A 14538-nucleotide genomic window follows, 5' to 3' on the forward strand; every position below is an offset into this window, starting at 1 on the left:
TAATTTAAAATGTGTATGTAATCATTTCCAGAAAGTCCTTTGGATCCGTTTTCCTGGATTTATCCTATACACGAAGTCCCAAGTTCCTGTTTAAGAAAACTAAATCTTACTAAATTCAACAATGATTTAATATAAAATGTAACAGAGAACCTACAAGGAAAAAAGCTATGCTGCAAGTGATCTCATCTTAAACTACTTATTCTCTATGTTAATCCTATTTACACTGATATCCAGCAGCTGACATTTTCACAACAACCCATGACTGCTAACAACTAGAACATCACAAAAATCCACATCTAAACAGAAAGAAATATGCCAATGTCTAACTTCAAGTTTCCTCTGATTGCCTTCAATAACAATCAAGGTAGGCTGAACTGTATTTGTTGCTCATGATTAACAACATGAATTTTCAGTTTCAAGTCTCTGGAAATAGATCCTTAAGAACTTGAAAAGGATCCCTCAAAGAGCAATAAATGAATTTATAATGGTAAGGCAAATCTGATTTTGGTAGTTCATAATTATTTTGATGAAAAAAGGATGCACTAATGCCCGCTAAACTTTTAAATCCATGACAGAAGTCCAGATTATTCTAACCTAGCCTCTAGAAATCAAAATGTAAGAAGGAAACAAAACTGTCACGTTTATACTCACCGGAACTTTACTTCCGACTATCTGCATGCAGTGGTCAGCCAAGAGAAGTTATTGTGTGAAAAAGATAATAATAATACATAAATAAACACAGCAAAGTACTTAGTAGGATGTAGCATCACACAATTCTTTTTTCAGTGCTTACTTATTAGTACACTTTTTTTTTTTATGAAAATGTTTAAGAGTTATAATTCCTCAACAGGAAAACAGTAGTTCTTCTGTAGGAGAAATGATTTGAAATCATGTTCCACCGATGAATCATCTGTATTTTACACATTTATAAACAAATAGCTAAATATCTATCTTGACATCAACACCTTGAGAGATTAAGAGATATGCCATTTTGTTAAAAAGATCGGGTCAGATATTTTACATATGACACTGAGGAAGCAACACAAAAACCAAATGTCACACTGACTTCCTTGTACATACAACACTTCATTTACAATGCTATTTTTGAGCTATTTAGATGATGTCATTGAATTTAATTAAGTTTTCATAATCAAAAACAGCCTACAGTTATAAATCTAATTTGTATTTCAGAAAACCTAATGGGGCATTTTTCTTCAAATGCTCAGTATGGATACTTTTAATTACATGGATAATTATCCAGTGATTTACAGACTGATATTTTCTCTTTTTACCATCAAACATCATTTCTGCATAATCACGAGCAAGAAGTTGACTTCACCCAGACTCAACACTTGGCAGAAAAGCAGCACATCTCTGCCCTGCTCTACCACTTTGTGTGAATGACCATGTTCCTGTACAATCCAGCACTACGGACTTCTGCCTAAACATTGCAGGTCTTTTCTTGTCAGCTATTTGCTATGATCTGAATTTGACGGTATCTGCTCAGCCTCTACTCACTTCATTTTCTATTCCTATATTTTCCACTACTCATTTAGGAATCCTTTCAGAAGACAGAGTCCTTGCAAGTCTTTCACAATCACCTCTTTTCTCCTCGTGCTGATGAAGCTTCCTCCAGAAGCACAAGATGAACTGTCATCACCAGACAAGAAATCTTTCTTCCTAATTTACAGAGTTCTCTCATCAATGTTCAAGTCATTCAATACAACATGAGACGTCAACAAGTTCAGTTCTGAAACAGAATTCTGAGCCTTCGCCATTTCCAAAGTACAATTTGCAAACGATAAAAGAAATCACAACCACAGATAAGTACTTGACATCAAAGGATCCAGCCTATTAGCTTCCCCGCTCCAAGGAAAAGGAAAGCTTTTTTCATCCATCAAAAATATCAAGTTTCTTTCTCAGAGCTCTGAGGACAGCACAGTGTTTCAGAAAAGCATGGTCAACGTGCTGCAGATGGCATACAAGGCAAAGAATACGAAGCACTGACTTTTAAATTTGGTTAAGACTACAAGAGCAAATGAGAGTGATATTTCAGATGAGCGGAGAGAGCTCAAAAGCTCTGACCAAAACAAACACGGAATGGAACTGGAGAAGTCGTGTTAATTGTCCAGTGTGTTTCACGAGCTATGAGCTCTAAGCAGAAGAAAAAGCCAAAGCATCTTCAGTACAGAAAAGAAGAAAGATGAATAGTTATCTGTGACCAAAGAAAGGGAGAAAATTTTAAGAAACATCATTTCTTATGTAGTCAGCGTTTTCATAGGAGACAAAGCTGAAGATGGCCTGAGGAAAAGAAAGTTTGCCAAATCAAGATGTGGTATAAACTGGTTAGGGCTTGAATTCAACTAAGTCGGCATAGCAGTTTAACTAAACAGAAGATGTAACTAACAATGAAAACAAAGCTTTGCATTATTATAAGATCCCAATCAATATTTTACATTTGAGTGGTACTTCAATTAAGATGTTAGCTATTTTTAGGGTAAGAAATGACAAAAAAGGTCATTCATGTCTCTAAACAACCTTAAATACTTCATTCAAATGCTGTGATTCAATTGCAAGGAGCACATAAAGTTAGATACAAGCCCTTTTTCTATTAGAAAAAAAATATTTTGCATATCTATAAAACATTCACGCTGGAGCTGACTTAAGACCAAAGCATATATTCATATATTTGGAAGTTTTACTTTGGCTGGTTGTCTCCCCTCTTCCCCCTCCACTGCAATTGTTAGCGAGTCAATGTATTCTTGATTCTGTTACCTTCCCCCATGTTGCAGCTGACACAGTGGTACTAATGTAGTATGTTAAAACTTTCAGCAGTTAGACATGCAATGGTAGCCATGCTTTTCTTACTCTACTACTGCATCATGGTAATCAATGAGCCTACATTCCAATATCATTACAAACAAGAGCACCATCCCTAACTAGTTTGGGGAAAGAATTGCAAGTACTTCCATTGCGAAAATTTCTAGTGCTTCAACAAAAATATTCCTGTTTATTAAGAAAAATTTGAGAAATACCATTCATTAGCAAATAAAGTCAAAAAATTACAATATAAGCAATAGTTCTCAGAGATAGGCTAGGCAAAGTAGATTAATTGAAATTTTTTTAAGATTCACTGCATAAGCTTGAATAGTTTTCCAGTAACTTGCATGTCTAGCTACACAACATTTGAAGCAGTTGATTACTCACACGACGGTGTAAAATACTGCTGATTTTGTTTAAGATAATTACGTGCAAGAATATAATCACTCTCAGAAGTGTAGGTCATCATTTGCAAAAGTTTTTCCTCTTATAACTTCATATTCTTTAATGCAAAGCAATTAGGTTTAATAATTGCATGAGATTCTAGTTTTGACTTTTTTTTTTTGAAATTTAACACCACCCAGATGACTTTAAAAGCTAAAAGCACATTTAATCAAGAAGCAGATATTATTTAATATAATGTTATCTGTTTCTTGCAAGGAGACTCAGCTACATAGTAACACAAGTACTGCAGCTGCTAGGTATTTGAAGAATTATTCTACTTAACAGGCTTAATTTCTAAGATATTATTGCAATAAAAGGTTAAGTGTAAAAAAAAAAGAATGGTATATTCACCCTGATTTCTAAATAAAACCATATGCATTGTCTAAATCAAGAAATACACTAACAACAGATCTCGTCACATGAAGTATACTACTGCTCCTTGAATATGAAAAGCTACCCTCCTCCACCACTTGCCCCCAGTGCAGATAAGCTCTAGCAGTACTGCAATTCATTCAATTCCTTAGAATTCAGTACAAGCTTCATTAAAGCTCTTTATACAGCAAACAGAGGCACAAATCAGAATGTAGCCTATTTGTAGTGAAATCAAAACATCTATTTGCATTTGTGTTTCATACAACATTCATGTAGTTTTGTGATACATTCTCTTATTATGTAGAAATAACAATATTTGCCATAGTCCATTTTTTAAGCACAGAAAAGGCATTAACTGCTCCATTTTATATCTATTTAGTACTAATATTCCCACTATTGCAGAAAATAAATTGTGGCTCTACAGTATTTGAAAACATGTTTCTTCATCCCAACAAATGTTGAACAATACAGTGGTTCCATTACATTTCCATTACCCTGAAACAGATCAACTTCAAAAATTCTTCATGGAGGATCCATCAGCTAAGGGTTATTTTATCATTTTCAGTACGTAGAATGACCAACACAATTAGAAGGTCTGGATATATCATTTTCTAGTCAAAAAACATTTTCGAATTGTATTTTAAGACAATCTTTTCACTAAGGGAACAACATAATCTACCTTCCAAATATTTCTTAGCAGAATATTTAGCACCATCTCCAAGCCAGCTACACTACTCAACATATTCAAATTAAGCTAAAATACTGACTTTATTTCCATTTTTAAATCCTTTCAATATTTTTATTCTTTACCATTGAAAATTGTACATGTCATTATTGAAACTATGAAGTCATGCTGCCTTTTCCAAGGCCTTTTCGTTCCAAAGATTCACATAACAAACTGCACAAAAATATTACCTATATCTATCAGTTACTCTAAACGAGTAGATTCACAATTTCCTGTGGTTCACAGAACAGCATCTAGTTTTCGCACTGCTCAGAAAACAAAATGCAAACACTGCAGAGAGTTGTAGACAAAGCTGCAGACAGTAAGTATAGATTTTTTGCAGCCTCTCCCCTCTTATAAGGTAAATCCAGACAAAAAAAAATGAAGTTATTAGTTTCACTTGTCCTGGAGAGGCAACTACTTACAGATTTGGCAGTTGCAGAAATGTACTGGACAACCATCTCACGTTTTGTAGACAAATCCTTGTCTCTTAAAGGAGCTTTACGGTCTTCATTTAAATTCATGTCTTCCTGTAAAGAAACAGACCATACCACATCAGGATTCTAATTTCATTGTTTTGGGGTTTGTTGGATTTTTTTTTTTGCTATTTTTATATTTATTTTCCTATTTAAACTGCTCATTTTTTGAACAGAAGTGACTTCTTCAAGTATATCTGTATTTCAATCTGTTTAATTCTGATCTACCTGATTTTCTCAACTAATTCTGTCCCTTCAAGCATCTGCTATTTTTAAGAGCTAGCCAAATTCATGACTGCATTAGCAGCAGTTGTCATTAATGAAATTTGGCTCAAAAATTAAACTAGAATATTGAACACAAGTGTTCAATAAGCCTGCCACATTCCTGTGGTTTCTTATAAAAATAAGAAAACTTATTAAAACTGACAACATTCCCGCTATATCTAACCAGAAGGCTGAGATTATACAGACTATTAACTTGCAACAAGGGTAGACGCAACAGTGTTCCAACTAACACATTTAAAACAACCCTAAAAATTCAACCATCCTACTACGTAAATAAAATTTGCGTAAATCATAGACAGCCTCATTGAAAGGGCTTAGGTTTCAAAGGATTTTAAAGCCCACGCATTTCTAAACCCCTGCCACGGGCTGGTTGTCCACCACCAGATCAGGTTGTCCAGGCCCACTCAACCTGGCCTTGAACACCTCCAGGGATGGGGCATCCACTTTCCTGGGCAGCTTGTGCCGGTGCCTCACTCCTTTTCTCCTCAGAGTAAAGAATTTCTTCCTAATAGCTAACATAAATCTCCCCTAAATGTGTGTTTCAAATTAATAATCAATTCATTAAAAACTAGCTCTCAACAGCAATGTCTAACTACTGCAGTTAAGACATATATAGGTTATCGTAATGAAATAACCAATAGCACCAGCCTGTTTTTTAATTTTATTTCTGGCTTTTTCTTTTGCTTCCTCTGAAGAAGTTGCTGGTATTCTTTATGTTTAAATTACTTAGGCATACCCAGTCACTCGATGGTTTATGTGCCAGTACTTCCAAATCAACAACATTTTAAAGTTACTACTATGCAATAAACTCTAAAAAACAAAATCTCATAAAGCATCTTACCATCATTTTCTCAAACAGATCCATAACTTCCTTTTCTGATAAGTTCATGCAACGTTCATCAACAAGTGCCTGGGCAAGTGGAATTTCACTTATAGTAGGTTGAGTGTCTATAGGATGCTGAATTAGAGGTTTTTCTTTTCTCGCTGCTGATTTTCTGAAGCTTGTTATTCTGTCACGCTGCAAAGATATCCATTTGAAAATAAGCAGAGAGCAACAGATACAAAGCAAAGATGTTAACTCTATTACATGGTAGTAATAAACACATTTTTAAATAAATTCAGCAGCAGAGGTAAAATTCAATTTTAACAAATGGCATAAGACTATTACTCACAGTTTCAAAAGTATATAATCTATGTCAAATTCCAAAATCTTGAGTTGATCTTTTCCCATTACTCCCTAATTATCCTGAGAAGTAAGAAAATATGGCACTACAAATGTCACGTCCAATGTTACTTCACCTCTAGAGCTCTAAATCTTTGGAGGACAACTGAAAAAGCCAGTGCTAGGAAGGAAGTATTCACAAGTTCAGACTTTAAAAAAAATCCTGGTGAAGTAAAATAAAGTTTGCAGAGGAATTAATGCTCCTATTTCACAATTCCTTAAGTGCTTTTGAGCACAGATTCCTGAAATTAATAGGCAACTTTCAAAAGTAATGTAACAGTTTACTCACATAGAAGCAGCCATTCATAGTTAAATACATGTGAGAGACATTAGTAAAAGCATACCATACAACGACACTGGTTAAGGCTGACTTGTTACACACCTCACACCCAATCCCCTTCCCTTCATATTTTTTTTAATAAGCATGCTTATTCAGTTAATTTGTTAATACTGGAAACAACCAAGAAGCCCACCTTCCTCACAAGGCCAACTGCCATTGCATTATTTAAAATCTAGCTCTACCCTGAACAGAGTTAGATAAAGCGTTAGAAACTCTTTATTTCAGTAAAACTGCTTTAATAGATAGAAGCTGAGTAGATAAATACATATGTATGAACATACACACATATATATTGGGAATGTTAGGTCTACATAAGATTTGGTAAATTAACTGTTTTCAGCAACAAATACTAGCGTATCTGTTTCAGGCATGGAGCAGCCTATTAAAGATGTGCTTTCATGTAACAGCAGCTTATGTAGAGTTACCAGCATCGTTCATAGCACTTATCACAATGTCTATCAAGACATATGAAACAAAATTTATGTTGTCTGAAATTACAGAACGTCTGAAGTCCAAAAAATTCAAAGGAGTATTTAAGTTGGAGGAAATCTGGATTAATTTTAAATTAGGCCAACTTGTATTGTAGAAATTTGATTAAGTACTTTGGAATACGGGCTACACTGGTTGTTCATTTATTTTTCCTCTTCCATTTTATTGGTTGGTTTCTGTTGGTGCGTTGTTTTGTTCGAGTCTTTTTTGTGTGTTTTGAGATTTTAGATTTCTTTTTTATTTTAAATTTGTGAACAAAGAGTATCCCTAGATAAGCTGCCCACCCCCTGATTTCTGAGGGAGTTATGTTGGTGGGTTGGATTATTTTTTTCCTCCTCCCTCCCTCTAACAAGTCTTAAATTTGTGGACAGAAACACATTACCTAAAAGGATATTATAAAATCCTTTAAAAAGACAACAAATTTACTCTAACCACATTTTTCTCTTATAATACTAGTTTACTTATGTTTTTTTTTTGAAATTGGAATTAGGGCATATGCCACTGAAAAGGCCACAAGGTATTACATAATGCTGGAATGACAGGACGCAAATTAACCAACAGACATCAAATGCAGTTCTGTTCTTTCTTCACTTTAATAAGTGCCCTTTCAGCAGACAAAAAATCACTTAAGATCACTTTCATTGTACTGTGATCTGTTTCAAGTACACTTCATTAACAATAGATTTAATCGGACTGCAATGTAAGATCACTTCAAAGACATAAAAGAATCTCACCGATAAGTAATATGGACACATGAACTAAATGGCCAGCATGGCTTAGCTATCATTGAAGAAAACAGAAGTTGGTAATTTTACTGCAATCTATTTCAAAATTATGAAATAGATACCAAGTATATGGAAGTATTCAAAATTCTCAACTTAATGCTTCTGAATACAAACTTGGTGCTTGTAATGCAGTGCATTTTCATTAGCCAAAGTAATTCCATTTGCATCATTTGGCTCATTTTGAAGAACCACTGCAGATTCTCTACTGTTAAAAAGAAGGTCCAAGGAAATAACACCAGTTTCAACACATTCATAGCATTACCAAAATATTTTGAATATGCTTAATGATATCAATTTGGAGAAACTTCTTTAATTATTTTTCTTCAAGTTGTTACAAATGAAAGCATTGAAGTACAGCAACTCAATTTTCTAAAATCTAATGCTTTATATCCTTAAAAGAACGTGTTATATTGTCCACAACATTTGGAGTAAGACAGCATGCAGTGTGAGTTATCATTGCAAATTAAGACGTTCCGAAGACCTTACCACATCATCTGCCAAAGTTTTTATTTGGATATTCTATCAAAACAAAAACAAAAACACACACAAATAGAAGAAAAAAATTACCTACTGTTTTAGAATAAAGAAGTTTATATTTCAGGTAGTTTAACATTAAAAACATTGGAAGGAGGGACAACGGGTTCACCCTTAAAAACTTTGAGAACTAAACATTCAGACATATTCAGGACAGTGGACTGACCTTGGCTGGCAGGCAAGGCCCACTCATTTCCCCCCATACACCCCAAAAGAATCAGTGTTACACAGTCAGAAGTAAAACAAAATTCATGAGTTTACCTAAAGACAGTTTAATGAGTGAAGGAAAACAAATAAATGAACAAAAAAATAAAACCCCAACTGATAGAAACGATGCAACTCACCACCAGCAACCAATACCCAGACAGACTCTAAGCAGCTGCTACTTTGGCAGAACTCCCAACCAGTTTTATGGCTGAGTATGCTATTACACAGCACGGAATATTTCCTTGGTGAGTGTGGGTCAGCTCTCTTGGCTGTGCCCCCTCCCAGCCTCCTGCCCATCCCCAGCCCACTGACTGGGGAGTTGTAAGAAACAAGAAAAAGATCCTTGACACCGTGAAAGCACTATCAGCCAAAGCTAAAACAGTGGTGTGTTACAGAAACTGTTCTGCTCACTTGTCTAGAACACAGCACCATACGAACTGCTACAAAAAAATCCCAACCACACCCTGGACACACAGCTGGAATAAAATGTTTTTCTCTTAGTGCTTCAGATGTTGACACCAATCTCCTACCTCAGTAGCCGCGTCTCAAATGTGTTCCTTCTGGCTACACCTCTTACATATTAGCAATGCATAAGCTTAGAATGGAGCCAAAAGAAAAATTAACGCTCTAATCTTGAAATTAAAACTAAGATGTCCTTAGTCTGATAAGACTTTCTAAAATGAAGATTATTCAGCAAGAAGTCCAGAAGAAAAAATATACAACCACTATTTCAAACCAGACACAGCTATGTAAGCAGTAAGTTCTGGAACTCCGAGTACGTTTCAGCAGCCACTTCTACCAAAAATTCGTTTTGCCGCCCTTCATTTAAGTACTGTCAATCTCTCCCATAACTTCCAGCAGGATAATCTACTCCATCTCTACATTTCTATTGCATCTGTCACTCAAACTCCTCTGGGCAAAATACTGAATATGAAAGCAAGATACCCACACCATTTTTTCCCCCTAGACATCTCAAGCTCACTTTTCAAAACTCCTTACAGTGCACAAGCTACAATGCTGCCTGTAGCTACTCAAGATAAGCACCACATTTAACAGGTACAAGTGATACTAGCTGGAGGCAGACACAAAGCAGTTATGTGCCTGCAGATTCTCACTGACACACGTTTTCTCTTACACTAACAATGAAATCACGCCGTCTTTTAACTACTGCTTTTGGTCTCATGTACGGACAGAAACCAAAAGTTCTCCTCCCCAGGAGGAAGTTTAAGGTATCACAGTTTCTGTATTCAATCCTCTATCATTATTCTTTGAGACACCTATAAGACAGTCACAGCACTACAAGATGAAAGATTAATCCTTTCCCAGCTTGTTGTAGACATCAATTACTGTACTTTCTTCCCACATCCAAGAAAAGACTGACCATTCAGAAATGAGCAATACCAGGGAAAGAAGACAGACAACTTCCATGTGAAAGCCACAGGGTCACCAAGGTTGGTGACTAATAACAGCAGAGGGCACAAAGCCTTAAATCATGGAGCTGGAACACTGAATGCCTCAACACTGCTCTCAAATAGGAGAGAAGAGAAAACTGAGGCACAGTAATCATATTGTACACCAGCCCTCAAAAATGACATTCTCTGACCCTCGTGAACAGCTTCACTTTCATTGTCCAATTTATTAGCAGCATGGTAGAGCCATTCCCAAATCACAGAGGTGGAAAAACAGCAGTAGGCTTTGATGAAGTTTCCATCTGTAAACTGATTATTATTTAACCCTGACCTTTTTAATTCCTAACCTATGCATTCATATTTGAACTTCAGAAAAAGCCTGGGCACATAAGATAGGCTTCCTAACTCGATTAAGGTTAGTTTACAGTACTCTGAAATTCAAGCTAATTCCTGAGTAACTTTTGAGATAAGCAGTAATCCCATCAGTTAACGTTTAAAAACAATTGTCTCACAAACTCATGGTAAAAACTTAAAATTGTGAGTGTTCATGCGTAATTTAAGCACGTAAAACATTTCAGCATTATGCTAATACATCTCTTCTTGCTTGCTTCCTCCTTTAACAACACTTAACACATTCCTCAAAGCCCATTACAAGCACCTGGAATCCTGAATTCCTGCTCCTTTTTAACAGGAACTCCCAACTGTACTGAAGTCAAATGGTACTACCAGCTTCCTCATTACTACGTACAATATAATTCCTCTCTATTCACATGCTGCTTCATTTCCTTCTTGCCTGTAAGACAAAGAATTTTCCCAGGAAGCTGCTATAAACAGGAAAGAATGGGAAAAGGAGGAGAAAGCCCTTGTGTATATCACAGCAGCTGTAACTTCAGTTTAAGCAGCTGCTCTGACTACTAAGTGGCACTGTAGTCCATGTGCACTGGTATTTCTGGATCTGCAATTTCTATTCTTTGAGGAAAAGCCAAACTCCATTGCTACAGCATTTGTCCAAGTTTTTTTGCGTTATATCAAGCTTATTACTAGTGGGGAAAAAAAAATGACTTTACCAACAACTTATTTGTGAAGGGATCAAATACTGTTTGTTATCAGTTACCTGCTCTTTTCTAGGAAGCTTCTTTGAAGAATGAACAATATTCTAAGGAGCTGTTGACATTATTCTTGCACATGTTCCAGGGTTATTGGGTACAGATGAAACGAGTACTGCTCAAGACTAATTCCAGCTCCTTTGGCTCACTGCACCCCTTCCACTGCTAGCAGTTCCTTGGCAGGCTTTGATTTTGCTCATTGGGTTCAGTAGTATTTTGGTGGTTTGTTTAGGTTTTAAATAATAAAAACAAATATGCATCCCCTCCTCTTCTTAAAGTTTACCAAAATTAAAATACTTCATTTTTAAGAAACTTCCCAATATTTTATGGAGCTCTTCACAGCATGGGCATTGCTAACTTTTGCAACTTACTATGGGGCTTCTTCTCTATCGTTAATTACATAAATTCCCTCCCAACAGCTATTTTCTACCCATTTCACCCTCTCCTCAAATAGTAACAAAGGAAATTTCAAATAGTCTGTAACATTTATTTCACTATCTATTTTACCCACAAGAGCAAGAGGTGTTCCAGGGCTACAAGCATCTTCAGCTAAGAAACACTGCCAAATATCTCTGCAAGACACGAAGTTCCTACAAACTGAGCCCACCACTTTGACTAGACTATACTTTTACTTACTGCCAATTGGGAAACAAGTAAACAGCAATGAACAACACAGATCTGTGCATAAGTACTAGAGAATTTTCTCAAATCAAAGCACAGTAACTCAATGACTTAAGAAGAACTCTCATTTTTGAAGTTAACCATTCACTGCTCATCTTAAAAGAAAAATCTAACATTTAACAAATTCAAAGCATACTGCTGTAGTTAAAAGGGCTCCATGTCTAGAAAAGAGTAAAAAAACTTGAGTAAGAGTGAAGTTCATTGTCACAATTAAAAAAAAAACTATTTTTAAGAACTGGGGATAAAAAGTGGCAGCTTCCTCTCGCTATACTTATAAAGCTAATGAGTTTGGCCAATTAACAGCTTTTACCCCGTCTGAGAAGCTCCATAACATACCTGAACAGATGAGCTTCTTGCACACAGAATAGCCCAGAAAAAGAAAGGAAAACATACAGCCAATTTGATGTACATCAAGTATTTCTATCTAGCAAAATAGCTTTGCAACACTGAAATGAAAAAGCTTAATCGATAGCTTGTATGCAGGCATAAATTTGAGATCAAGTCTGCACTTAATAAGTCAAGAATTGTTTTGATATAGTTTTTCCAAAATAAGCATTCCAGAATGTTGTGTAAAATGCAACTCACAATAACTCTGCCCTTTTTTTTTCTTTAAAGTTCCCTAAAAAAAAAAAAATAGAGTTCAGAAGTCAACCAGTTGTATTTTTGAAAAACAAGAGCTAACAGAGATGCGGGGCCTAATATGGTACCGACAACCATAGCTGGCAGACAAGTCAAATACGCAGCCAATCCAATCAGCGTTCAAACAACCCATCTACCATACCAGTAGCTTTAGTGTTACATTGCATTCACTTGCAATGAAGTCCCAGAAGTTGATTCAATAACTGATTAAGTAACTTCAGTCTGTTCTCGTAGGAAAAAAAAGAAAAAAGAAGGAAATAAATTTTCTTCCAAACCTAAACCAACTCATTTACTTGCTCTAGGTGCAATAAAAAGAATATGCTGATACTGACAAGCAATCTCACACAATACCAGTACGATAGCAATTTCAATGGACAATTGTCTAATAAAGTCCGCCCTGGAATTCCTCTTTTTTTTCCCCTCCACCAAGCACAAGATGTATGTACAAAAAGTAGTATGTGCATCTGAAAGGATTCTGGAAATTATTTGAATGCACTTCTAACGTGTTAAGATTTTAGTAAATGAAGCTTAGGAAGTGTAGCTTATGAAGTAGCTTTCTTATCAAGGAAAGCATTAAATGTAACCGATACTCAACTACCTGAATTCCTCATTTCATTTTTCCATAAACACCCTTCTTCAAGAAAAACCATTCAAGTATGCACTACCAAAATAATTAGAACTGACCATAAAATTATTAAAGTCTAATATAAATGCAATGCTATTTGGGTATGTGGCCCATAATCTAAGTGTATGTGCCTTCAATACGTATGCTTAGCTTGACAATTCAAGTACATTAAGAAATAGGATTTGATGATTTTCCCCATTTACACTGCTGACAACCATTGCAGTTCAATATGCTCTTTCTTATGCAAATAGTTAACTATTCTAATGCAACGGGAGCGCTGCATGTAACTGTCTGAACTATTAATATCTGTCAAATTTTCATCCCCTCACATACAATCAAATGCAAATATTCCAGCACAGATCTATTACGAAGCCACAGTTATTTTAGAAGTTGCTTAAATCCTACAGAAATGAAAGTAAATCACAGCACAATATGAAGAACCAAAATGTAGCAAAAGCAGAGAACTAGATTCTACAGGTAACTACATGTATCTAGTGAACCTCACATGGCATCAGTGCTTGCTCTTATTTTTCTCATGAATGTAGCTTTGTGAGAAACAAAAACCACAGAGATCTTTGAATGTCAATATTCTAATAACCATCTTTAGCTCTTGCCATACTAACTGAAAGACTGTAAACCTAACAGTTCTCCTGACCAAAGCACTTATTTTGTCTCTTCCAACAATCATCCCTGAAATACCAAAAGAAACAATGAATGTACAGTTGGTTGTATATATATAACCAACTAGTCGTGGCACAGAGGCATCATCAAGAGGTATCATTAGGAATATTTAAGGTCTGTGGTCATTTTTTCTCATTTCTATGTCTAAATATTCATTATGATGTGGTTATGAATTGCAATCCCATACAGGACAAAGTTACTAGCATTTAACTAGCTAAACCCTGAAGAAAGAGACAGGAGAGAATGAGCCTTCAAGGCTCAACCTATATCCACCAGTACATTTATTGCAATTCCATTGGTCTACATAACTTAAAATTACAACTGCTGCTTCACTGGTTGTATGTCTCCAGTCCTGTAGCCCAGGTGTTCACATTTTAGAGTACTACTTCAAATTTAATAATTTTATTCAGGAACTTCTTCTAGACTAAGAGACAGCATTGCTTTGATAGTTCCACTTTCCTCAAGTTCCCTCACAGTTATTCTCAAATTAAAAGGCAAATTAAATGTTACTTTGTTGTTTTCTGTTGTTGTAGAGAGGAAACTTCACATTTCCACTGCAATTAGGAGTAAAAGTACAACTGTCGAAGAAAAAAAATCCCCCTGAGGAATAAAAGGCAGAATTCCTTCCTATTGCTTTTTTTTTTTTTTTAAATCAGCTAGTGAGACTTTTACACTTACATTCTATACCTTCAGAACAAG

General features: G+C 35.6%; 1 protein-coding gene across 4 annotated transcripts in view; it reads right to left on the minus strand.

The window, feature by feature from the left end:
* The window catches only part of DIAPH2 (diaphanous related formin 2), a 155359-nt gene that overhangs the window by 133416 nt on the left and 7405 nt on the right, over nt 1-14538 (minus strand). For 2 of the 4 annotated variants that reach the window (XM_021405708.1, XM_021405712.1), the window contains exons 2-5: nt 8444-8476; nt 5963-6139; nt 4786-4890; nt 652-672 (exon numbers count right to left, since the gene is read on the minus strand). In XM_021405708.1, coding sequence (XP_021261383.1) covers nt 652-672; nt 4786-4890; nt 5963-6139; nt 8444-8476 — 336 coding nt within the window. The remainder of the gene's footprint in view (nt 1-651; nt 673-4785; nt 4891-5962; nt 6140-8443; nt 8477-14538) is intronic. The other 2 variants (XM_021405710.1, XM_021405709.1) reach the window with 2 other exon arrangements.

Source organism: Numida meleagris, chromosome 8 (genome assembly GCF_002078875.1).
Source record: "Numida meleagris isolate 19003 breed g44 Domestic line chromosome 8, NumMel1.0, whole genome shotgun sequence".
NCBI lineage: Eukaryota > Metazoa > Chordata > Aves > Galliformes > Numididae > Numida > Numida meleagris.